Source organism: Coturnix japonica, chromosome 3 (assembly GCF_054131305.1).
Source record: "Coturnix japonica strain WE chromosome 3, WE-NBRP24, whole genome shotgun sequence".
NCBI lineage: Eukaryota > Metazoa > Chordata > Aves > Galliformes > Phasianidae > Coturnix > Coturnix japonica.
In genome coordinates this window covers 62,661,386-62,687,060 of record NC_140665.1, presented here as the reverse complement: position 1 = coordinate 62,687,060, position 25,675 = coordinate 62,661,386, and the positions used below count along the sequence as shown (strand labels likewise).

The 25,675-nt window shown below is 37.6% G+C and overlaps 1 protein-coding gene across 1 annotated transcript in view; it reads right to left on the bottom strand.

Moving 5' to 3' along the window:
* Positions 1-25,675, bottom strand: part of LAMA4 (laminin subunit alpha 4) — a 90,395-nt gene that overhangs the window by 4,998 nt on the left and 59,722 nt on the right. Inside the window, exons 16-34 of the mRNA XM_015858724.3 lie at positions 25,478-25,594; positions 24,406-24,591; positions 21,023-21,162; positions 20,004-20,177; positions 18,710-18,852; positions 18,162-18,324; positions 16,371-16,504; positions 15,147-15,318; positions 13,620-13,751; positions 12,397-12,539; positions 10,205-10,340; positions 8,920-9,057; positions 7,319-7,452; positions 5,920-6,084; positions 5,071-5,224; positions 4,162-4,355; positions 2,494-2,683; positions 1,478-1,633; positions 530-689 (exon numbers count right to left, since the gene is read on the bottom strand). Of these exons, the coding sequence (XP_015714210.2) occupies positions 530-689; positions 1,478-1,633; positions 2,494-2,683; positions 4,162-4,355; positions 5,071-5,224; positions 5,920-6,084; positions 7,319-7,452; positions 8,920-9,057; positions 10,205-10,340; positions 12,397-12,539; positions 13,620-13,751; positions 15,147-15,318; positions 16,371-16,504; positions 18,162-18,324; positions 18,710-18,852; positions 20,004-20,177; positions 21,023-21,162; positions 24,406-24,591; positions 25,478-25,594 (2,931 nt within the window). The remainder of the gene's footprint in view (positions 1-529; positions 690-1,477; positions 1,634-2,493; positions 2,684-4,161; positions 4,356-5,070; positions 5,225-5,919; positions 6,085-7,318; positions 7,453-8,919; positions 9,058-10,204; positions 10,341-12,396; positions 12,540-13,619; positions 13,752-15,146; positions 15,319-16,370; positions 16,505-18,161; positions 18,325-18,709; positions 18,853-20,003; positions 20,178-21,022; positions 21,163-24,405; positions 24,592-25,477; positions 25,595-25,675) is intronic.

Genomic DNA, 25,675 nt, shown 5'->3' with positions numbered 1-25,675 from the left:
AGCAAATTAGAAACACCACATCATTCTTCTTGGGGTTGCAAAATGTGACCCAAACAAAAACCTTCTTAGAACATTTCCTGGAACACAGGTGGCCTCAATGACAGAAAAGACGTGTCTGTCACACTGTTCATTATCGAGATGTACAGAAAGTCTTTTTTTTAGAATTTTTGAATGATGTGTTATTTTGTTAAGTAAAAAATATGGAATGTTGGTGTTCTTGGTGTTAGCCAAATTGACTTCTATGTCTATAATAAATGTTTCCATATTAGAATCTGTTCCCTTGTGAAATTATTCTAATTATTTTAAGTATATGCATTCATACACCCATACAGATATATCCATGTAGCAACTTGTTAATTTTCATGGGGACATTCTTACCTGTCAACATCAGTTGCCTACCACAATAATGATCTGTATCTAATAATCTTTGTAGCCTTGGAAATTATCACATTCTTTAGCGAAATATACTGTTTTGAAATACAGTGAAAACTATGGTTTCATCACTGAATATATTTCAGCAGTGTATTACCAAGGACGACATATCCTCCTTCTGATGAAAAGTATGTTCCGGCTTCTGATGGGCCTTCAAAGCAAGGTGTTACACTAAACGTTTGTGAAGCTGAAGTAATTGATCTTCCATTGAGCTGCAAATTGCTGAGGCAGCCACTAAAACTGTAGACTGAATTAATCTGGGGGAAGAAAGAGCATGATTGGTAGAACCATTGGAAACAATGTGCAAGTAGAGCAAGGCAAGTATTGTACATACCACATAACCTCAAAGCAAGACAGTGGTCAATTTTTCCTGAAGAGTGTAGCTATCTTGTTAGGCACTTATCATCAAAGATTACCTGTAAGGAGTCTTTGATGATACTGATTTTTCCTTTTAACACTCCTTTCTATATACTTTAATATCAAAGATATAGAGCAGAATACTGATTTCTAGATAATGTCTCAGAGATACTGAGACAACATTAAAACTTAACATATAGAATCATAGAATTACCCAGGTTGGAAAAGACCTTGAAGACCATCAAGTCCAACCCCAGCCTAACCATAACTCTAACAACCCTCTGCTAAATCATATCCCTGAGCACCACATCCAAACGGCTCTTAAACACATCCAGGGATATCGATTCAACCACTTCTCTGGGGAGCCTATTCCAGAATACATCTCAGATCTCAGGGTGAAATTGCTCTCAACTAATTTTACCTCACTCATCTAAGCTTGGATGTTGCTAAGACTTCTCTCTTCCTCAGGGACCACCAGTTTTCCAGATGCTGCTGCAAGTCTACTGAAATCCAGCCCAGCTACTGCTAGGTCAGCCCTGTGGGAGTTTTGCTATCATGTGAACTAAGCTGTGAGCTCCTCAACATGCTGAGGACTGGGAACATAATTTTCTTTGGACTCATTCCTATTGGCAGCTTTTGCTCTAGCTGTACATAAATGTACGGGTGATGTAATAGCTGTCTGATTTACCTGGATATTTTTCACAGCTTTTCCTGGAGCTACACCCCCAATATACAGTGGTTCAGTGACTTGCCAGGTATTAGCATTACCACTGAAAGGTTCTTCTAGTACTCGGAGACCATCAATTATCAAGCGACCAATATTTTTGCCTCTAATAAATATCACCTAGAAAGGGAGGGAAAAAAAAACAGGAAGATTACTTTGATATGTTATGGGGACAGTCTGGTACAGTGGAAGAAAGTAAAAAGTTAAGAAGAGAAGCTTGTGATTCATACTCCACAGATCAATTTTATTAATTGCCATTGCTGGACAACCTTCTCTCTTCACATTTGTATAAAGGTTAGATTGTAAAACTGCATTCTTGCCATTCTGGTTTATGAGGTGTCACAGGGTCTACTGAGATCTGCTCATCTTATATTTGCACGTATGATTTGTTGCTACAGTACTATCACTATTAGTATTTTCATGTCAGTCTCCAGTTTTATGGCCTGGATTCATTTAACCAACTTTAAAGACCTAAGCACCCAAGTTAGGATCTTAGTGACTGTAGGCTCCCTCTGTAGCCAGTGGGGAGAAACAGATATATACAGAAGGAAATTCACCTTGCCCCTAAAACTGTCTTTTTATTTTCATTGACTACAAAGAGTTCCTAAGATAGCTATGTTCCTGACTTATGCACTTCAAAAAAAAATTTGCTGAACAAAATTATCCTAGTCCTTCCTTTCCTAGCTTACTTCCTTCCCCCCCGCACCAACTATTCTGCATTTCTGCACACTTCTCTTATTTCTATTCACGTGATAGTTCTGGGAGTTCCTGCATTTTTATAGCTGATTCACTTTCCTATCCCTAGTTAAATAATTTATAAAATATATTGTGAAAGTTTAAAAAGTACTGGCAGAAGTTTCTCAACATATAGGTGTGGTTCTGTAAATGTGAATGAAAACTCGATGAGTTATCAGATCAGTCATGTCTTTACTGCAGCATTATAGCACGTATCATCATACTGATTATTTTCTTTTACTTACATTGTGCCAAAGGCCATCATTGTATTTCTCTTGGCTCTTAATCCTTATCTTCTGATTACCAGCATTAAACATGAAAACGAGTCGTCCATGAGCAACAAAGAGGGTCATGAAGTTGGTCTCCTTTTGGTCTGAGACGTAGAAAATCATTCCATGAGATGAGTGAGTCTTCAGACTGATAGAGAACTGAGCTCTAGCAAACAAAAATACAGTTTTAGTATTAAAGCAGATTTTACTGACTGAAATCAAACTGCAGGCAGAAGATGACTGAAATTTTCGTCTCATATGCAATATGTATCTCCTTTATTGAAGCGATGATTCTGATAAACCTTTTGGTAGTTTCAAAGTAGAAGTTGGAGAAGAACCTTCTTAGCAAGGCAGATTTTCAAACATCAAAATTTATTGAGTGAATAAAATCGATACAGACCACTAGAAAATGACAGTATAAACATTTTTGTTCACAGCAGTGTTGGAGGACTTTAACATTTTTCCAGTGGTGGCTCTGTTACGAACATTTAATGTTACTCTACACTTGCTTCTAAATTTCTTCATACTTGTAGGTCCTCACAACATCTAAGGCAACATGGCAAGTTACGCTGACTCAGTTCAGCATAGTGAGCAGTGAAGATTACTTCAATGATTAGTATTAGGTCTATTATTTAGGTCTAAAAAAAGGCAAAGCTGTATTAGTGTAGCGCAGTGACTGAACGGATTAGTTCTGCTTCTCATGTTAGATGACTAGCTTAGCTGCTGTTCCTCGCATTTTCTGAAGGGCCTATGCATTTGCCATTGCATGTGTGTACATTCCTAAAGGCCTTACCAATATCAGCTGTTGTAAAACATCATGAGTCATTGGTTTTTTTAAATGCACATTACAATAAACAGTCTGTAATAACAGTTGTAACAGGAATATGTCTTGTAAGGATGAGTAGAAATGTTAAGAGTTTGGGTTCTCCTTGTTCTGTTTCACATGGGCAGCATCAGGACTGCCCTAAATGAAACACTGAATTAAAACATAATGTTTTTTGTTGTCTAAGTCAGGAAACAGCACTCTTTTCTGAATTAGTGGCCTGGTATGGAAACACTGTGTTGTTGAATTTATTGTCTTTCATGGAAAGTATTAAGCCAAAATCCTGTGCTGGTCAAAACATACCATATGGCATACTCTGTGGGAGCCTGGGAGTTAAATATCAACTATATTTGGACTCATTATAAATTATCTGTATTTCTGTTATGGCTTGAACTGGACATGGTTTTCATTGCTTTAAGTCCTATTGCATGGTGTAGATTCCCGAGCACTAAACAGCTGCTAATACCCAGTCAACACATAACTGTGCTTCATTTCTTGGTGAACAATCATGTTTTCCAGCTCTAATCTAACGCCATTACTTCTCACACAAAGAGACTGATGATGCACTGCTTGTACATAACTAACATCCTTGAAATCTTCATGCAAATGAGCAAAGAAACTTTATAAAAAAATATACGATACAGATGAAGGCTCTACAGAAAGAATGTAACTGAAAGAGCATTGCAAAAATTTGCCTAAGATAAAAAAAAAACAACCAAAACACAGTAACAGCAAAAATACACCCCTTCCTTCATTTTTTTTCCCATATACATCTCTTGCCTCCTCAGTATGTATAATCTTTATTTCTGAAGTCCCATTACCTTTCACTGAAATCCTTTGGTATGTGATCAAATTCTTGCCGACTGTTTGCTGTACCTCCAAACTGATACGCGTGTTCAGTTGCCTTGGGATTCATAGGCAAGTGGCACTGAGGGTCTCTTTGCATATTCACTTCTTGATACAGTTTCTTGAGGCCAGTTGAAGGCTGTGAGGTCTTGTCCTTATCTCTACCCACCTTCACAGAAAGAGAACCATTAACCTGAAGTTTTAACTGAGGCTGGACATTGAAAAAGAGGATTACTTACATATAAGTTAATAATATATTTTTGTTTGTTTGTTTGTTTGTTTTCTTACAGAAATACAAGGAATGGTTCCAAGTCAGATTTTCCTTACAGAGATCTGCTATAGATGCTAATTTAGAGCAGAAGGGATAAACAGAATACCTGTATATAAGTATAATCCATTCTTTTACAGTTTTCCTGATAGACTCCTCCTCTATGCTTTTGATAATATAAGCGACAGCATGAGTATAAATGAGCATGTTTGGACCAAAAGTGCTTCATGCTGGAATAGGGATTTTTTTTCTCATTTATACATATGTGTGCTTACTGCACCCAGTAGAGTGAGCCAAACTGAAGTAGCTGAAGAAAGCTTGTTGCCCTTAGGCTGTAGAAGAAACCAAAAAGAGTTTTTTTCTGCAGGACATTTTAAAATATGTCAAAGATTTTGTTCTACAGTTCCAGTAAAAGAAAATGTTCTGAGTGTAGGCCAGATTGACCTGGTCAGGGCAGTCATTTGCAGTGATTCAGTGTGTAAAGAGCAGAATCCTTTCCTTTTCTACACAGAAAGTATTCCTCAAGTATTACATTTTTGGATCCATAACTTTTTACAGAATTTACAGACACAACAGAGTATGTACCAACTTTGTGACAATACTATTTGTAGCAAACCTTTTTATTACGGTTTCCTTTGGCTTTTGATGAGTTTCTTCCTTTCTTATGGAGGAGAGCAACTGGTGGGGATTCAACAGGGCATCCATAAAAAGAAGTCTGAACTTTCTCAGAGTACCGCTGGAAATCTTCCACTTCAACCTCCTGATCCAATCTATGTTTCAAAGAGAGGATGACAAAATCAGCTTTTTAATTTATTTTTAATTTTTTTTTTTAACAGTGATGCAATTATCACAGTAATTTACATTTGTATTTTAAATCATGTTTCATGGACTTTTCTCATTCTTGGGTTGTGAATAAAAATACAGATATATTAGTCAGTGTTTGGGTATTGTAGGCAGCCTATGCTGCTTTTGTATGTTCTACCCATGCTTTCAAAAACAGAGGGCCTGAATCTGCAAAACCAACTTCCCTTTAAAATCTTCTATACTAGAACATTTCTGAAAGTCAACAAATATGGACCATTTTCACATGACTAAACTCCTAATTTCAGCAGCATCTATGAGACGCCGTAGCATCATTTTGTTTCAAAGGCCGAGATGAAAGCTACATCATATAAATGTAAATGAAAGCTATGCAAATTCCACATTGTACAAACAGCATTAGCAGGTGCAACACTGAAAACTGATTTACATCAAATTATTCCCACTTCAACAATATCACAACCTACCAAGTCTGTGCCAACAGATTCCATAGAAAATAAGGTGAGAAACTTATTCACACATACTGTCTAGCCTCACAAAATGAGAGAGGGATTTTTATTGTCAAAATAAATCAGTTCTCTGGAGTTATAACCCAAGCTGCCAGGCAGCAATTGCCTGGTAATGTGTTTGGAAGGATGCCACACACCTAGTGAAGTATGCATTGCTTATGCAGCCAGTGAAGTTGGCTTGTTGTGTTTTGAGGGGAGAGCCACCAAAGTAGAACTTCTTGATGCTGTCGGGGCTTTTCCCTGCTCTGTCCTTCACTGGATTCTTCTTGCTTTGTTTCTTGTCATCAACACTCAGCTCATATCTGGAAAGACAAAGCATCCACTTTGTAGGCTTATTTTGGAAAAGCCTAAAATGTTCTGTGCAATATAAACTAACAGAATAGCAGCACTTGAAGTCATGAAGAGACCTTCTTGCTTCCAGCTGTGCATTAAGCATCAGTACAATTGGCCCAACAGCAACATAGTGTCCAAAGGCAAGGGTTGTGAAGTCCAAAAAAATACAGCCCACCCACTGAAGATACATAAACCGAGGGATTACTAATAAATACATGGAACCAATGTTTGGGTAATAAAAGTTCTAAGCATATACTATTGCTTCTTTTTGTCCCTATCTTTTTGTCCCTATCTCTTTTTCCTTCTCTTTCATAACAATATGTTGATGCTTGACCTCATACAATGTTCTTTACCTAATATCAATTTGCAACGAACACATTAATTTCTGAAAGTACCAGGAAGAGTATTATTGCCTTAACGAGGAACTGAGTATAGCTGAAACATTCAATATGGATTTTGTTTGGCAAGTTCAGAAATCAATGCACTCAGTGAAACATGACATCTCAGCGCTGTTCTGGGGCACCTTTTGTTTACTTGCATCTTTTTCAGCCACATTTCTTAGATGTTAGAAAGCATAGGTGCAAACCTTCCTTTCAGTTAGAAGGCTAAGAATGGCCTGACTGTATCTGCAGAGGCAAGATTCTAGAAGAAAGATTGTTTGTCTGTTTGACCTTCTTAAGAAATTTCTAAACACAGAAAGCAACAGTAAAACAATGCTTTCAAGTTTTCTGATAAGTGAGTACATAGATTTATTCCCCACTGCCATATCTAATCTTACATTTGCATCTGCCAGTACTAAAAGTATTTTAAATATGTTCCATTCTGTGTATCCCTAATGAGTACCTTTTCTGAAGATGCTTCAATTATTTCAGGGTCAATTTGAGATTGCTTTAACAAATCAGAATAATCAATCCTGATGAAGAATGAATCTCATGCTACTTTTAAATTATATTAAACTGATTTCATACCTAAGAACAAAAAAGGACTAAGCTTTTAAAACCACGATTCTTTTCTTTTAGTTTTAATTCCCACCATCTCATCTTCAGGTCACAGGGCAAACTGCAGTAAGAGATTTTGACTTTCAGTTAAAAATATCGATGAAAAGCCCATCACTTTAAAATAAAATATTATGCAATAACATGATCTTTACATGAAATATTTATATTCTAAAGGTTGGGATTAAAAGGTGCTGGACAGCTTTACCTTTCTGGTGTGACAGAAGTAACGATAAAGTGAGTTTTTCCATCGTTGTAATTTCTGTCTGGTGATTGAATTTTGATTCCACTTGCATTTAAAACAACAGCACCTCTGTCCATAGAGATGGATAATACATCTGACTGAAATACAGACAAAAACACCTTCATAAATGAGAGGGAAAGTTAACAGTTCTGTACATTTTCCTGTTGGATTTACTTTCTCCAGCTGAGGAGATTTCTTATCTCTGTTTTTCCTGTTTTTACTGTCTCTTGCACAAAGACAAACTGAGAACCAAAACAGGAGATTATCTCAAATTGATATTCTTGTGGTTTTTCAAGCCTGAATTCTGGGAATTCTGTTGCTGATTATGTTTCATGTATCTGTCACAGGAGTTTTTTTTTTACCCAGCATGGAAGTATGATGTTTACATTTCATTTGTGCTTCTGGCACCAATGCTGTGGTACTACACAGAGCAGCTTAGCTCTTAGCAAGATTACCGCTGTCATAAGACCAATGCATTTTTTCTTTTCTTAATTCCCTCTAATCAGACATGTTCAGTCACTCAAAATTATCTTAGAGATATGATCCTTTATCTGGGTCAGGCATACAGGATCAGAGTGCCACATAGCTTGAATATTATCTGTTTCATTAGCACAAGCACTGCCACCGTGCACTCAGAGGAATCATGCTGTCTCATTCTGTCAAGTACTAAATTGCTGAACCTCCATTTCTTAAACAGGGCACTTGGCATCTCATAGGATTAGAGCTTTTGAGTTAAAAGCAGAAGTGGTGCACAGAGTCTCATTTCTGCAAGCAGCATGGATAACCAACATGGTTTCAATTTAAGGCAATATTCCACACTATAAAATAGAAAAGTTCAGGAGTGGTTTTAGGTGTTGTACAGCCTTCCTTGCTGCACTGCTTATGATCTTCTGCGAGTTTGGCAAAGACGACTTTTGAGATGGCTGCAAATGTTCCGTCATCTGAGCTCGCGGGTACTGCTGATACAGTTCTGAAACTGCAGAATTCTGGAATCACTCTAGTTCACTCAATATTTTGGGAGTGCAAGTCTGTATTTCTGCCCATGGCACTTCTCCAAGGGAATATTTTGAGCGATTTGGCCTCCCATGGCTGCAAGGAGCCATTCTCAGGTTCAGCTTTTCCTGGTCATGCATGGAGGTCTAAGTACAGGGAATATAAGCAGTTTTTTTTACTGGTTTCTGTAAAACTCTGCAATACTCAGAATAACATCCTATTAATCCAAACAAACCTTCTGTCTTTGCTTGTAGGGACATGCCCCTGGAAGGAAGATTTCAGGCCCTTAGTATTATTTGTACTTTAGTAGCATCTACAGGTCCAAATAGGGATTGCAATGCAGTAAGATCCAATGTGCATTTCTATCAAAATAAGGTCTAGGAATTGCAGGGTTTCATCTGTGGATCAAATGTGAACCGTGAAAATGAGGACATTGAGGAATATTTCTATACTGCAGACTGCTTTCTCTGTCACTAAAAGATGAAGGGAGACATTCTATTATACCCATAATATTCTCCTGGAAAACAATCCAAAGGAAAAATAAAACAAACAGTAAAGAAAAATGTACTCACTCCTTCAGAATAGTAGAACAGAAGCCCATTGGGCTGCAGTGTCCGGAAATTAAAGCCTCCTTCAAATTCACTTAAGAGGGACACTTTTTGGCTTGATGCAATGAAGCTCTCTCCATTAAAATATGCTTTGCGAGATATCTGTGTATTAAACAAAACAAATTTACATGTCAACTGCATAAAACAATCAGATGATAAAAAGCATAAGGCTATATTTTTTTTTTCTTTTAAAGACTAAATCAGTTCAGTTCTTCTATAAAAATTCAATTTTTTTTTTCTTTTTTCTGTATGTCTTAAGCTAACTTCAGAGGCTCTCCCTGGCATGCTGTGAAAATCATAAGGAAGTACAGATATTTTAGACAGTGTAAGCCAAATTGCTTTTAGTTTCCTGGGATACTTGGCCCCATCCTATGTCTGCTGACATTAAAAATGAGCAAGAAGCCTAGAAGCAGAGGAAGCTTAAGCCTCTATCTGAGTTGTATGGCACCGAGAACTACTTCAGCATGCTAGCATGTGTCACTGAATGCTGGTGTGGGGAACTGATTAGACACAGCAGACAGCAGCCCTCTGAGAGAGAAAGAAAACTGGGTCTGATATAGGACTAACTGCAGCTGGCCAAATTGCATACCTCCTTTATAGAAGGTGAGATTGAGCAATGAATTATGCTAGTGGTGGTCTCCTTCATCTCCTTGCATTCTCAGTGTGGCTTTAAGTAGTCACAGCCATAGTATAAAGACCACAAAAACTGTTTAGATTTACCAGTCTTTTACTATAATGAACAAATGATGAATGATGGAAAGCATTAGAAAGTAAATGACAGTTTTCTCAGCATTACAGCTGATGCAGTTGGCCTGTGTATCACAGAGGTAGAGCTGGACTGACTTAAGGGGTGTTTTTGTAGCTCATTAGAAGGCTGAATATCTTGCTGTTTTTTCATCCCAAATACCCGCAGTAGGACACATTTGAGAACAATTCTCCTTGTTTCTTTATTAAAAACTAATTTACCTGATAATAGAATACAGCACAATGTATTGCAAATCCAGCCTTCATATCACAGTCTCATATATAATAACAGTGTCAAGTAAAGTACCTTCTGCTGCAGTTCTCTGAAAATCAGATAGCATGTCAGCAGTCTTAGCATGTGCACACACACACATACACACACAAAATGAATTAGTTTTCATTTCCTTTTTTTGAAGAGTTACCTTCCACTGTTTGGAGTGAAAGTCAAGCTCTTGAATGTATTCATTGCCAAGATTTTCATTGACACCAATTCAGGTATGCTTACCAGTGAATCCTCTGGGCATCCATAGCTGATTCCCAGGGTTCCTGGTTCTTCCAACAAGTTGAAATCCTTCTTTTGGAACTGAAAACCCTTCATGCAGCCTTTAAAGCCATTAATTCCTGCCAGATGTGAACTAATGCTGTTGGAAAACAATGTCAAACAAGCTGCAATTACATATTCTTTGCCTTCCAGAGTATACATTTATTGCCAAGGTGTTCTAAAAAACTTGGAAGAGCTTCAGTCGTTTGCCTCACTTGTGCCCAATTCCTACATCTTTATGTAAAACAGTCTTTTAACCACATCAGTGGTTTTGAAAAGTCAAGATGCGCCAGCTGTAATAAATGAATGTTACAGGGAGAAGTGTATGGGAGTTCAGAGAGAAAACACATACAGAATAACTTAAGAAGATAAAAATGGTTGCTGAAACAAAAGGACATATTTCTAAATGGATTTGTACCCGCGTATGGTAAAAATAAATTGATTTATGCCTTCATTTATCATTTTAGAAAAGTTCTGTTTTGATTTTCCTTTCTTGCTCTTACTGGCAAGCTCCTTTCTTATTCTGGGAAGCAAATGGATCCATATTTCTAAACAAGAATTAATAACAGAGGTCAAGAAAGTAAGAGTAAATACTGATTGCTGGTGAATAGGTTTACATACTTTTAAATTAGAGCACTAGGTGGGCTTCAAGAATATTTTCTATGCCAGATTTGAGGTGCATAGCACAGTCTTGTATCCCAGCTGCTGCTGCTCACTGCTCAAAGTTTTTCTACTCCAATCCTCACCAAGATATCACAGCATTACAGCACAGGAGAAATGTCACTGAATTTATCCTCAATATTCAAGCTGTGTGAAGAAGAAGAAATTTGCCAAAAACTGGAGAGGGTGTGTGACAGAGCAGGGAATGACATGGGGCTTACTTGGTACCAGTCTAGGAGATAATCAGGGAACAAATACACTGAAGGAATGAATGTGAAATTCAGAGTTTTGACTTAGCAAACATGTAGACATTCTTTGTGCTGGGTTCTCACCTCACATGAGATGATACTGACAGTGCTGACATCCTCTACTTGTGAACAGGTTTAATTTGCCATGGGGCTACTCAACTGCATGGATTTCCACATCCTTCTAGTATTCTCTAAGCTTGATTAATGAAAGTATTTTTCACCATCCTTTGGTCTTCCCCCCCCACACACCCCGCCCCACCCCTAAATCATTAACGTATTCAATACTGAACCTAAGACAGATCCTTTGGGCATGTGCTATAGAACTTTTATTGTGTGAAAATGGAGGAGTTACTACTATGTCCTTTTTTCTTTTTCCAGGCATTTTATAATCCACTGCAGCCTTTCCTTCCTACAACCCCACCTGTTTTTTTCCCTTATGACAAACTGTTATGAAGAGCTATGAATATTGCATAGGCTACTTCTCCCTTATCTCCCATTTTATTTTCATGTTCAATTAATTGCATGGGATCAAAAGGCATCATTTTCTTTTACAGGGGCTTGTCGCTATCTATAAGTGTGTATCATTACATCTCATTATTTATCAGTTCCAAGAAAAGGGCTTCCTGGAAACAAAATAAAGTTTCAGGAGATTTACCAGTAATTCCTAGTAATTATTCTGCAACATTTACTATCTTTAACCTCTCTTTCTTTAAAATATCAAGGTTATTTTAAGGAGAACCTGTATTTCTATTAGCAGTTGTGACTCTTCAGTTAGCAGCTAGAGCCCTTTTGAATCTCTGAGCTAAAGGGAGCTGTTTAATGCATGTCTAACTGAAACAGGACCAGTTTCAGCAGAATTTATCTGTGCAGGATCCATCCTAATATTTGGTACCACAGAACTCTGAAAAAAAGCTTAGAAGTTTGTCCTAAGGGTTGTTTCACACAAGGTGCTGAAGCTAGGAAAAACACAGAATAACAGAAGGAGTGAAATTAGAAGTGATCTCTGGAGGCCATCTGGTCCAACCCCTGCTCAAGCATAGACACCTAGAGATGCTTCCCCAGGACCATGTCCAGGAGGCTTTCAAGTCTTTTCAAGGAGGGAATCTCCATAACCAACCTGGGCAACCTGTGCTAGTGCTCAGTCACCTACACATTAAATAAATGCTTCCTGAGAAATAACAGTGATATACTGCAAGCCTTTCAGCACATGCAACTTAAATTACATGAAGATAATGACTAAATCCTAACCTGGACTGTAAGATCTCAGCAGGTGCTCCTCCAATGTAGATGTCTGTGAATGGCATAGCTGTTCTTTCATTGTCAACGCTTTTTATATGTCGTCTGTCTACTACCAAGATCATCTTCTTAGAATTATGATATATAATAGAAATCTGAAAAGAAAAACATGTTCTTAAAAGTTACTAAAATGTCACCTTTGGTAAGTTGTCATGGTGATTTTGCAAGATCAGTAGTACCTTTATGACTTTTTATTTGAACAGTTATTCGCATTTATCAAAAAAGTTGGTTGTAAAATAGGATAGGCTGTCAATACTAATAGGGAACTTATTTTCATGTTACAATTTCTCCAATGCCTGAGGAAACAGGATGCTTCATTTATGACTAAATTCATACAAAACTACCCCCATACCAAATTCTACTCCGCACCGAACAGATAAACTCCATCAACTTTGCAGTGCTTTCCTGATGTATACAAGAAGATAGGGCAGATTTCTATAATAACTCAATGTATTGTCAAAGCATAAAAGGGATATTGTATTCCTACTTAAAAAAAATTGAGCAGAACAGTAACTGTTGCTATAGTTTGAGTTTACATTGAATCACATTTACAACAAGCCACTAGGGGGAATTTGTTATTGCTACTGCCACTGTCACAGTTACACTGGCTTAAAGTAAATTCTCTTAAAACCAATACCCTTTGGTGTTTATGATCTCCGTAAGTCAATAAAATACTATCTGCATATAAAAGATTGTTACCTGAATAATAATTACTTTGAATGAAATGGGAAATACAATACCTCTTGTAACACAATGCATAACTAAGGTAGTCAAGTTAACAACACGCCATGTTTTTAGTTAAGGAGAATTGTATATTCAAAGGATGTAATTATCACTGCAGTAATTCCAATCTGAATTCAAATACTTTTTTTTCTTTTTTCTTTTTCCCACATGAGAAGTCCTGTTCTTGTCTATCAGTACGTAGAATCTGCCCGCAAGCACTGATTCACCAGGAATCTGGGAGAGACCCCCACCAAGTGGCTCAGTGCTGACAGGAATGATGTGCTCTTTTACATGCGAGGTATGAGTCTACTCTTCTCTTCTGCCCACTTCTGCATCACTACCTGGCCTTTCATACTTTTCCTCTTCTAATGGGTGTTAGAACAAATCATGGCTGCTTTGGAGCTGCCAAGATAGTTAACCACATGGCTATGAATGTAACCCCATATCTTTACCTCATGAAATTTGGCATCATTAATCTGAGCCTTCTTCATGGAGTCCTCTAACAGCACTGGGCCAGTGCTGAAACCGAAATCATAGCGGAGGTACAGGAATCCATTGTGCATCTCTAGACTGAAGAACATACTCTACATAAAACAATACAAAACAACAACAAAAAGACAGTCAGAAAAACACTATGATTGTGTCAGGAATTAAGAAAAAAATAAACACTGTAATGAGATTATCTGACATCACAAACATCAGGCTACTGGGAAAAGATCATATTTTTCCAAAACTAGAACAGAATTTCTGGATTAATGCATAACATATGTGTATGTAGACACATAATTGTTTGAGAAACACCACATATTTGAAGGCCTGGTGAAATGCTTCTCTAGAGAAATTGTATTTAATATGACAGGTATGTCAATATTCTTCACCAGCAAAGTATATGTAATGTTAACACATATATTTTCTGTCAAAATAATAGCACATGCCCCAAGGAAAGCTACTATCTTGGTAAAAACAATGATGTGCTAGAATAGTTAGGGCTGCATCAGCAGCTTCTGTCAAGATGCCTGTAATAGCACAGCATTATCTCTTTTCACATCCCTGATCACTGTATTTGATGAAGACTGAGAAATGAGTAGAGTGTATTTACTGTATATTTGGTTTCTAGATTTCCCAACTATTCCTACTTCTTGGTTTGGATTCTCTTCAGAGGTTGAGTGTCCTAGATTTTATAAACAGAAGCTCCAGGACATCTCTAGGGAGGGCTTGAAATGAAGATGTGTAGCACAGACTTTGTATCATTCTGAATCTGAACATAAAAGATGCGGAAAGGACAGTTTACAGTAGCTGCAGATCTGGGTTAATGCTTGTAATCCTACTGTTTGTGTTCTCTTCAAGTGTGCCTGCTGTTGTTCCCACACTTAATGGAAACATGGGAACAATAACACTCTAAAAGCAAGTAGAAGCCATGCACTAACGTCTCTGACACAAATTATTCCACACTCAGAAGTCATTACTTGAAGTAATAAAAGTTGGTCTTAATCTAGTGCTTTTAAATGAAAATACAGCTTGGGTTTGTCTTGAAAACTTTAAACTTGAAAATTAAGCAGGGATTACATTTATAGTAACTATGAGCTGTCCTTGCAGAATGGAATAATGGGGCAGTTTACACAATCTTTCTAAAAGTGTTTGTGAGCAGGCATGGTATTCCACAAATCACACTTTTCACTGTAATACACAAATTGCACATATGTTCAACAAAGTTATGTATCTGATCTTAAGTGATGTATCATCACGGGGTCATCACAGTGGCATTACCATTTGAAAGTCCTAAACATTTCTGGATGCAAGCAGAGTCCAGCTCTACTTATTGCAAAGCTTATGCCAGTTCTCTCCCAATATGTACGAGATGAACACAAAGTTATTACCACTTTACAGAATTTAAACATTTTGTATTTCCCATGATATTGCAAGTGCTGGAGAATTGTGGTACTCATGGCTAAAGAGCAGGAGAAGAATTTGATACTCACTCCATTAACCATCAGCAGGATCAATCCGTTGTCTGTAGGTGTTCGAACTTCAATGTCAAACCGTGTCACCTGGCTGAATTTTCCCCTCCTCTCAATATTTCTTGCCACAGCATAGCCAGAACCATCAAAGAAATAACTCACAGCTCGACTCTGAGTGAAAGCCAACTTATTTCTATGAAAAAAATCAGTCAGGGAAGCAAAAAAAAAGCATCAGCACTATGGTCCCCATTCTCATTTGGAGAAATTTATAGGCCTTTATAATTAAAGTACTTTCTTGAAATGATTATTCTGAACTGATGCTTTCTCCTGGAAGTGATGAGGCTGGTGGCTTCTTCTTTCAAATTCTGAGAATTTTCTTCTGAAATGTATAGATTTGAAGGTGTATGTGCTGTATGTAAAGGACAGGAAATTGTTTTGCTGATCCTCGTAAGGGTAATGACACCTCCTTATTATAAGGATATACATATATTTCTATTAAGAGGTTGCTTGGTTTGTGTAGAAATCTATTTGTATTCTCCATGGCCTTTAACTGAGAATGGGTCCTTCTGAAGAGACAAGGAATGGGCCATGTGCACTGACCTGGAGGGAAGCAGCTCTCATCTTCTGTTCCCTCTGCAGTTCCCTTGCAGTGAAATCTGCAAGATTCTCTCCTGTTTTGTGTATGGAGAGATCCTAGCACTGTATGAACAAAATGCCCACTCTTGCCTGTGCCAAACAAATGCTGTGGTAAATGTTCACTTCTACTTTAAGGACCACATTTCCCAGTGTATGTATGGCTTATTTGGGGGATTTGTACTATGGGTTTCAGAGTGTGTGGTTGAAAGGTAACTTCTGTACTGTCTTTGTTAGCTGGGCATGGGAGTACACTCAAGTTTACCAGGCTGCTGGAGATAACTGGTTGTGGCCGTATCACTTACAGGGAAGTGATTTAAGGCAGGAGCAACCCTGACCTTGGCAAGCAGTCCAAGGAAAGTCTAGCTCCTGCCTCATGGCATAGCTGAAACACTCCCTCCACACTTCCATTTCCAAGGCTGGAACAAGGTTCTAAGAGAATGAATGGAGAGCAAATATCTAAGCTCAGCTTCTTGACACAACTAGGAATTAAAAGTGGCAAAGTTCCTTCTGGACAACTCGGCATCACCTTCCCAGCTGTCTGAAACCGACTGGAACTATCGCGAATGGCACATCCTACAAACGAGAAGCGATTATGGGACTGTCCCCTACCTGGCACAAGGTGGCGATGTGGTGGTGTCGATGTTGTAGGCGTGCTTGAAGTTGTACAGGCTGATCACATCGTCGTTCAGGGTAGCCAGCTCCAGGCAGCCGATGAAGCCAGGCAAGTCAAGGCTGGGAGGGAGCTGTGCAGAAAGAGGGAAGTGAAAGCATACAAGCTTTATTTGGTTTGTCTCAAAAGCATTTGTGCCTGGGATCAGGTTTATCTCTGTACTCCTCATACTGTGAGAAAATGGGATATTGCTGCCTCAGAATAGCGACTGCAGTCCATATTAAGATACAGCCATTAGACATAATATTCCACACACAAAAAAAGAGCATATGGAGCATAAAGATGTCCTCACAGAGAGGAGATTGGGGCAGGTGAGGCAAGAACTTTTGTTGTAGTTTGATGGTTTTGAAGGGGGTGCACTTGGAAAAAGGAAGTTAGAATTTGACTAATCCCAAATCTTGCTTGAAGTACTTGAATCTCTCCAAAGATATTTCATGTCTAATGTATAGACATTCTTTGTTCCCTGAAAAAAAATTTCCTACCATGACAAAAGAGAAAGAATGAAAGAGCACTTTAAACTCAGTATATTTGGATTTGAAGACTGTACCGGTGTATAAGCTTCAGTAGGTATTATTTTAAACAGTTAGCAGGATATATAAACTCCTTCTTTTAACAAAGGTCACTGCAAATGGAATTTAAATAGCCACACTGGTGAAAGATACAAAAGAATAAATCTGGTAGCATTAGTGAATAATTCTTTTAATATTAAAATACTCTGCCCTGTGGAACATGTGTGATATTAATAACACCTCTTGCACTTCAGAGACTGATCACTGACAGCAACTTTTATTTGACTTCTCATTATTTCCATTTTGATTACAATAAAATAGTAACAGTAATGCAGCAATATATGCATACAATATATGTAGCTGTAAGAGAGAGTGAGATTCTCATCTGCAGCAAAAAACCTGTGCTTTGGTAAAGTGTCTTGTTTCTTTTCTTTTTTCTTTTGTTTCTTCTACTATTCTATTAAATTATTTTAAGTATGAGATTTCGAGTGGTTATGTGATACATTTTCTACAATAAGAAGATCATTCATAATTAACGTTTGGACTGGATGATCTTTTAGGTCTTTTCCAACCTTGGTGATTCTATGATTCTGTGATAATATTTTCTAAATCCAAAAAGTTGCCTCACAGAGGTGTTCATGCTGACTGTGATGTGGTGGGTGCAATCCTCTAAAAGCCAGGCAAAAGCACCCAGCTCCTGCAAGTTTTCAGGCACGTATTGCACAGACAAGTCTTCATTCCACTGCAAGGCTGGATTTAAACCACTGACACTTTAAATTTGAACAAATCAGTGCATCAGAAGTTTGCTACACCATGCTAGTGTAAATGGCATTTTACCTTTCATTTTTGTAATAGTTGTAAAAGAAAAATTGTTGACTACCAAAGATCCATCAGCATTTAAAATAAAAGGGTATCTTGCAAACCAGGTAGCCCTTTTGAGCTGGGCTACCAGGCCTTGATTTATGCAATTTAATTAAAATAAAATCACTTTTATTATTACTTTTCAGAAAACCTTACTGATAGCTATTAGGAATCTGATCATCCCACTGTATGGCATGATATACTGGAGAAAGTAGTAGGTTTTGCTGTAGATAGAAGAGGTAGTCCTGGGATAATAAATTACTAAGTAAGGACATTCCATTTTCTAACCATTTCTGTATTTAAAGGGAAGCCCAGCAAGTATTATTTAAGCTCTGAATATGAAGTATTTATCTGACTAACCTTGAAGTCTGGAGGTGCTCCACCAATGTAGAAAACCGTATTTTCAGGTTCCAAATTCAGGAGAGAGCTAGGACCAAGATTCTCTCCTGTTTTGATGAATTTTTCTTCCGATGTGCTGCTAAGACTTGGTATAGTTAAAAACATTTTGCCATGTCTTCCAATCCTGCAGAAGGAAATTGTAAGAGAAGAGAGGTTTGTGTATGCTACACTTAAAAAAAAACACACCCAAAACCCACAAACAACAACAACAAGCCTCCAGCTCCAGGAAGGTGTTTTTTTTCCCTTCCCTTCATTAGAAGACTGGTATTCTACAGGGAAAGAAATAGAAAAATTACAGATGCTTTCCCTTCCCCCTCATGTCCCCATGGGTCCTGGTTCTCTAAAAGCAAAGCAAATTTCGATTTATTTCAGCAGGAAAAGAACCAGACACTTAAGACTACTATTCTGTAATAAGCAATTCTGGGACAGCCTTTTCTGATTATTTATTTATTTATTTATTTTCTCTTCGAAGCTTTTTGAATTTGGTGAGATATCCATTGCCTGTTTACCTCTCAATTTTGATGATGCTGAAGTAAGAAGGCCAAGTGCTGACTGGCTTGGAATCCAGAGGTATTTCCACATCTTGGTCTCCCAGATTATAGACATAGACAAGGTTGTCATTTTTAATTGCCAGCCCCACGTAATTTTTAACCTAAAACACCAATGGAGAAGGATATTGGAGCTACAACATTGAAACAGATTTATTGCAGAGCACTGGTAAGGCATAAGGCTATATAAAACAAAAAGAGAGCTTTAAAAAAAAAGTTTCATACATATCCTATTAAAATAATATATACATTATATAATGCATTTATATTTTTAATTGTGCATATTAGATTTATATCTTATGTATTAAATAAATATAATTTAAAAGCTTAATTCTCTAATTAGTTTCCTTCACCAAATAGAGAAAACGTCTGACATTTTATCCATTTTTAATCAGGAAAATACAAGGTCATAAGATTTTTACTGACTGTAAATTGGTCATGTTTAATGAGAAGCTACTTACCAGTATTTACTGTGCATACATGTTAAATAGGAAGAAAAATTTGTCTGAAGCCTAGGTACTATGATGCAAATAATTCTTCTACCAGGAAGGGTTTCTCTTAATTTATATTCAGTAGACGTTCTTTTTAGAAAAGTTTAAAAAGAAAAGCATGCTGTTTTACCCTTCTCAGGTAAGACCTTGTCAGGATTCTACTTGGCTTGTAGATGCAATTTTTCTTCTTTCAGGAATCACAATTTAATGAGCAACTCTTTCACAGCATTTGCAGGTAGTGAGAGCATATGCCATTTCTAAGCGTTTCAAAGCAGTGAAGTACAGATGTACAGCAGCAGCACAAGCCTCAGGCAAAGAGCCTTCTTAGCTTATGGACTTCTGGCCTTGGAGGTTTGGAATTGTCACTCTCAGCAATGTAAACCTGGCTAAATTGTGGCCCACAAAAAGCAATATGAGCAATGACAACTGCTCAGTACTGGCAGTGCAAATGGGCAAGTGAAGCTCCCAGCAGTTGCAACCACAAGAGCATGCTGTGTGAGCCGCCCAGTTTGCCTCTCAGAGAGAACCCTTCATTCCTTCATTACTTGCAGTGAGAAGTTTCAGGGACAGGAGTGCTGGGGTGCTGGAAGCATTTGCACTTTGCTTGGCACTAAGTCAGTAGCAGTTTTCAAATCAACTGACAGTAGATACCTTGTATTTTTTGAAGTGAAGAAAAGGTGAGAGGAATAAACAAGGGCAAATAAACTTACCTATTGCAACATTTAAAAATATATATATATAAATTAACTGGGCTATTCTCTTACATTTTTGTTTCCAAGGTACAAAATGAATCTGTCTGGAGATGCTGCCAGTTGTGGGTTGTCTTTCTGAAGCTTTATATACAAGCTCATGGAAGTGAAAGACTTCAGCTCCTCCACATTGATCTTCGGATGGACTTCAACAGCTGATTCACCTCCAAACATCATAGAAACCTGGACCTGCAGTTGCAAGTGTGCAAAGTGAGACACATTATTGCTGTCTGTGGAAATTACTTGAGGTAAATGTACAAGAAATCTTATTCAGTAGCCTCTCTTAGTACTAGAATGGTATCAGCACCTATAGAGGCGCTACTCAGAATTTTGTTTATAACAATCACTAAAGGAAGATGCTGTAAAGAGGATATAGAAAATTAATATTAAACTAGTTGAAACTCCTCATTAAATCTGCTTAAGAATATTGATATTAAATGTACATGGACAGCATTGTGAGCATGTAATAATGGACCAAATTCTTGATCTTTGTGAATTAACTAAAAATTGTTTTAATTTTTGACCTCAGTGTTCTTGTTACAGAAAAAACCCTTCATAATTAATGAATGAAAATGAAAGCACTTTTCTCTATTAAACATGCATGAGTAAAAGATTCTCCTACTTTGCAGAAAATTAATTCACAAGAAAAACCAACAGAATACTATCAACTGAGGAGAGTTTGTGTTAAGTTGCCATAATTACTCTGGCATCTAACTACTATTGTCAGTTGAGTAATGAACTATTAGTTTTACCTGTAAATGGTTCTTTTACAGTGGCCATCGTTAACGCTGTGCTTATCACTTAAGTAAAGCTGCTATCCCAGTAGAAACAGTCTACAGTGAACACTACAGTAATGTTAATTGCTTATAAATATGAATTGCAAATCTTTTACTGACTTTCACATATTTTGCTTAAGCAGTTGGGAGGAGATTTCAAGGTTCAGTCTTTATATATAGCCCAAGAAAATAAAGCTCCTAGGAAGATGTATGTGATAATTAGCACTAGAAACCAAATAGCACATCTCAAAGTTTTACCTTGCTTGCCACACTCCTTGTTTGGGCAATCAAGTCTCTGATCCTCTGAATGCTGGAAGAAATATTGTTTGCTGGTGCCTTCTGTTCTACTTTGCGCAGTTTATCCAGGAGTTGAGGAAAGACTTCCGTAAGTTTCTTCACTGTAGTTAAAAAAGAAATGACAGCTTGTTTTGTTCCTCTTTGCAACACCAGTTTTGCACTAGGAAAATTGCTCCTTGCACTCTTCAACCAGCCTATCTCCTTGTACTTGCAAACAAGTCTTAGGTGTGGTGTGTGAGAAGCACTGATTTCAGACAGGTTAGTCTCTTATCAGTATGTGCAAAAGTGTTTGGAAGAAAAAATTTATTATTTGCTTTGCACAAACACAGCTACTTCTTCATGGGACTTATAGTAACTACTATGGTGTTGTACCTATCTACCATTTTTCTAAAGGAGCTTTGTAAATGTTAATCTTTTTAACCTTTTCATCTTCCTTCAAGGCAGATAAATGTTAAACCCAATCTTACAGATGTAGCAACTGGAGCAGAAGGATTAGTTGTTTGGCATCTCACTGGAGATCTGTGGCTGACCTGGGAATTTCATAGAGGCTCATGAGCTTTTCAAATTCAGTTTAGGGGAGCTGAAGAGGTTGCTTCCCTCTGCTCTCAGCTGTGCATTTCTTTCAGAGGTTACCACCCAGATAGAAGCAATGGCTGCAGAGTGATGTATTAGCCCACTGTGCTAACAGAAACATTGCTGCTTTCAGCCTGTGGTAAAAGCTCTGTGCTGTACAATGGCAGAGAAGCTCAGAAGATGATGAATGTGCACCTAAACTGTACTTACTATCTGCCCCAAACTCCTCAGCTTTCCTGTCTACACACGACAGTGTCATGAATCACAGTCCTGTGCTTCCAGTCTCAATTGCAACGTCTCTTGTTATGTGTGGGAGAAGGATCATGGTCAAAGGGAAATGTAACTGCTTGAATGTGTTCAAAGGCAGAGAAGTGCTTCCCCAGAAAGACAAGCAGAGAAATTACAGAGAAAAGAAAATAACTACTCCTAATAATAATCAGTTTTGTCACATCAGATTCCACTGAAATGCTACCTTTTGAAGGATATTCATACATCACATCATTTTTCATCTTTAATTAAGTATAGGTATAAGTAGCTGAGTATAATTAAATGTGATTTTAGCCACAAGCTTCATGCAGACAAGATCCACTATTCATGGTTAATTTTTAATGACATGGATTCACTGCAAAGGTTAAGATCTGATTTGTCAGGTTTTTAGTTATGGTTTAAGGGTTATCAGCTTGCATCCACCTGTTCTTGTGTTGCTCCCCTTGTATTTTGACTCTTGTCTGAAAAGATAGGGAGACAGGTGGAGAACCTAATTCTCAGCTGTACTGGCATTAAAAAGAAGGGAAAAATATTTCTGTTCTGTGCTGTTTCATGTTGACTATAGACTGAAGCAGCTCTCAGCCTCACTCAGAGTAGCACAGAGTATCAGAGGATCCCATGAAGTCCTACACAGCCCGCATCCTTTTGGGCACAGTAGAAAGCTGTATTTGATACAATCTTGCTCTCTCTTTGCTTGGCTCTTTCACTTGTGTTTTTGTCTCCCAGTTCAGTGTAGGAGAGAGCTGTGAGAAACATTGTGTTCTCCAGTTACTCTTCTTAAGTCCTGAAAGACCTTATATCCTATATAGGATTGCATATATTTGTAGGACCGCTTATATTGCATATAAGCCTTACTGTACATAAAAGGTGCCACTTTTTCAGTAAGTCCTCAAAGAAGCACACTGAAAGAATGTAACACATTATTTCCAGACTGCATTAAGCATTCTACTTTAAAAAACATCAACAAAAGACACAACAGTAGAATAATTCTCTTGCAGAGTTTGCTCTGCCTTTTGAAATGAAGCATATCACAATAATCGCTTAGAAAAAAAAAGCCCGCTTTAGTGTTAAAAGAAAAAATTCCAAGCTCAAATAGTGACACAGCAAATTTCAGGCATTACTTATTTGTTGTTGCTTGTTTTGTTTAAGAACACCAACTATATCAAAACTGTGTTTGATCAGATATCTTGAAAAACTGGCTTTTTGTCTGCTTGAAATTTGAGATATGAAGACAGAAACACAGCTGTGATATGAATGCTCCAAACTGTTGTCTGTTACTCCAAGTACTATTGTAAAATCTTGCCATAAACCACTTCTTTTTAACCTTTATATGGCATTCTTCAACATAGAAGAATAATGATTTTTAATTTTAGTATTTGGAATAAAAATAAAAATGAATATTTCCTAGCCATACAACACAAAGAGAGTAGAAAGCAAACAGTGAAGTAGGAAAGACCTTGACTATGACCTTCCACAAAGATACTTCCTCTTTTAGTGTTTTCTTTCCCAAACTACACTTCATCCTCTGCTGAAAACCATCAGTTCTGTTCACTATGGCAATGCAGGAAGTCTTCTCAAACATCATAGCCATGACATGTTCTTACCCTTCCAAAAACATCATTCAGGCTTTGGGCAAGGGCAGTTTAGGCAAATCTGCTCAGAGGCTTTCTCTGCCATGGCAGTGTTATTGTCATGATGCTGTAGGCACCTGGTTGAACATATTTCATGACTTCCTCTTGGGCTTTGATGGACATTCCTGTTTCCAGGTCACCCACTCCTGACAATGCACACAGCAGATCTGAAAGCACTCTGTTATCCTCAGGTGAGTCAACATCTGTTTTTTCAGGCTGTGAATCACAGCTACATCTAACTGGAGCACTTCCAATGCAGCCTCCTTTGCTGTTGGTACCCTACATTCTTCCCAACAAATTCTCACATTTGTTCTCTATTCTTCTTCCTTGCCCCTCCTAGTAAAAGTGAAATTAATGTCATATTTACAAGCTTTTCTAGCAATCATCCTGCTTAAATATTGTATTTCCTTCTTATTCCTCTTTGACTCCTTTGTTTAGACTACAAGCTTATCAAATCAGGGACCTTTTCAACTCTATGTTTGCACCACTGAGGATAGAACAGCTCTGTTTTTCAGTGTCTCCCAATGTTACAAAAACAATACCTAAACCATGTATCATAATGGTAAGAAGTATGTAAATAATCTGCCTAACATTTCAGTGTGACCATGGTACCCTAATAAAACTGATATAGAAGCCAATATGACTTCAGCCCTTAAGTGTTTAAGTCATTTTTGAAAATGCTCATGTATCTAAAAGTTTTAAAGAGGAGTCAAGCCTCATGGCAAATGCTGCTTTTTACAGTATTTTCCTATAGATAAAATTCTGTAAGATCATAAGCAACGAAAATGCAGTGTAAACAAATTTACAACATGATGCTGCAATGATTCCCTTCTCTTTTAATACTACAGAATAGCAAAACTCAGGTTGCTGTACCTGCATCCCCAGCTGAGTGCACAGCGCTGTCGTAGGCAGCTGAGTCATGGTGGTAGTCTTGCAGGTTCTGAGACCACAACCTCACATTCTCATCCATGGGGTCTGTAGCCTGTGTTACTGTCACAGTAGTGCTAACAGCCTCTGCAGTCTTCTGTTTAGCTTTCTCCAAGCGCTGTCTGGCCTCCACTACAGAATAAATAGGGGATGAGAGGAAATGAACACTGACAGTTTCAAATGAGCTGTTGCGCGTACTTCAGAAGTGGTGAGATTAGGAGGATTTTATCTTCTGCAGAATGGAATCCAACCTCGCTTATTTGGTCTTCTCTTTGTTTCCACAAGGAATACTCAGAACTCCTAGTGGATGGTCTACCATTACATTAATTCTTTAAGTATAACAAATCCTCACTTCCCCATAGCTCTAGATAGTTATCTTTGGATTCTGAAGATTGTTGCACAGCCAAGGATAGTCTGTTTTTCTTTGTTTTAAAAGAAAATTTATGTATAGACTGAATATTTTTCATGAAAGTTATTTTCCATGGAGAGAAATCCAAGGCACTAAAATAAATAAATAGCATTTTGCATATGATATCTTAGTATTAAAAAGCCAGCTATTTTTAGCAGGAATTAATGAAGACTGAACATCCTTGGTTATAAGCCGGATGCTCTAGGATGTCTGAGAAACTAAAGTGAGATTTTGTCAGTCAAGACTGTCAGTAATCAGTCTCCCAAATACTCTGTATGCGATTATACAAGTATTAGATTCTGACAATCAACAGAAGAAATCCATCCACAGATTTGTAAATTCTCCAAGCGTTGAAAAAATCAAGAATTCAACGGGAGAGGACAATTGTCGGAAGGAGGACCAAAACAAATGTTAGTAAGTTCTGATGGAAAACACATAATTTTATCATGAACACATTGGCATTGATTGTGTATTATCATTTCCATCAAACCTGTTTGAGCCTTCCTGGGACTGAAATCTTAATATTGACTTCATAGGCCAGATGCAAAGATAAAATGTGTTGTAAAGCATTTGAAGGCAAAGAATGATAAAAAGGAAACTTCTTACAACCTAGTTCTGCTGATTTCATTTTTGTGATGGCTCTCATCAGTTTGCTTTGCACAGCATGCATTCGTGCCACAGTGCCATTAACACGATGGCTGGTGTCTGCAATGGTTAAAACATTACCTGTGGGGAGAAGTTAGGAGATATAATTGAATGATATCAAAGTAGCATTTCAAAAAGATAAATTTTCTCTTCCTGAGGTCT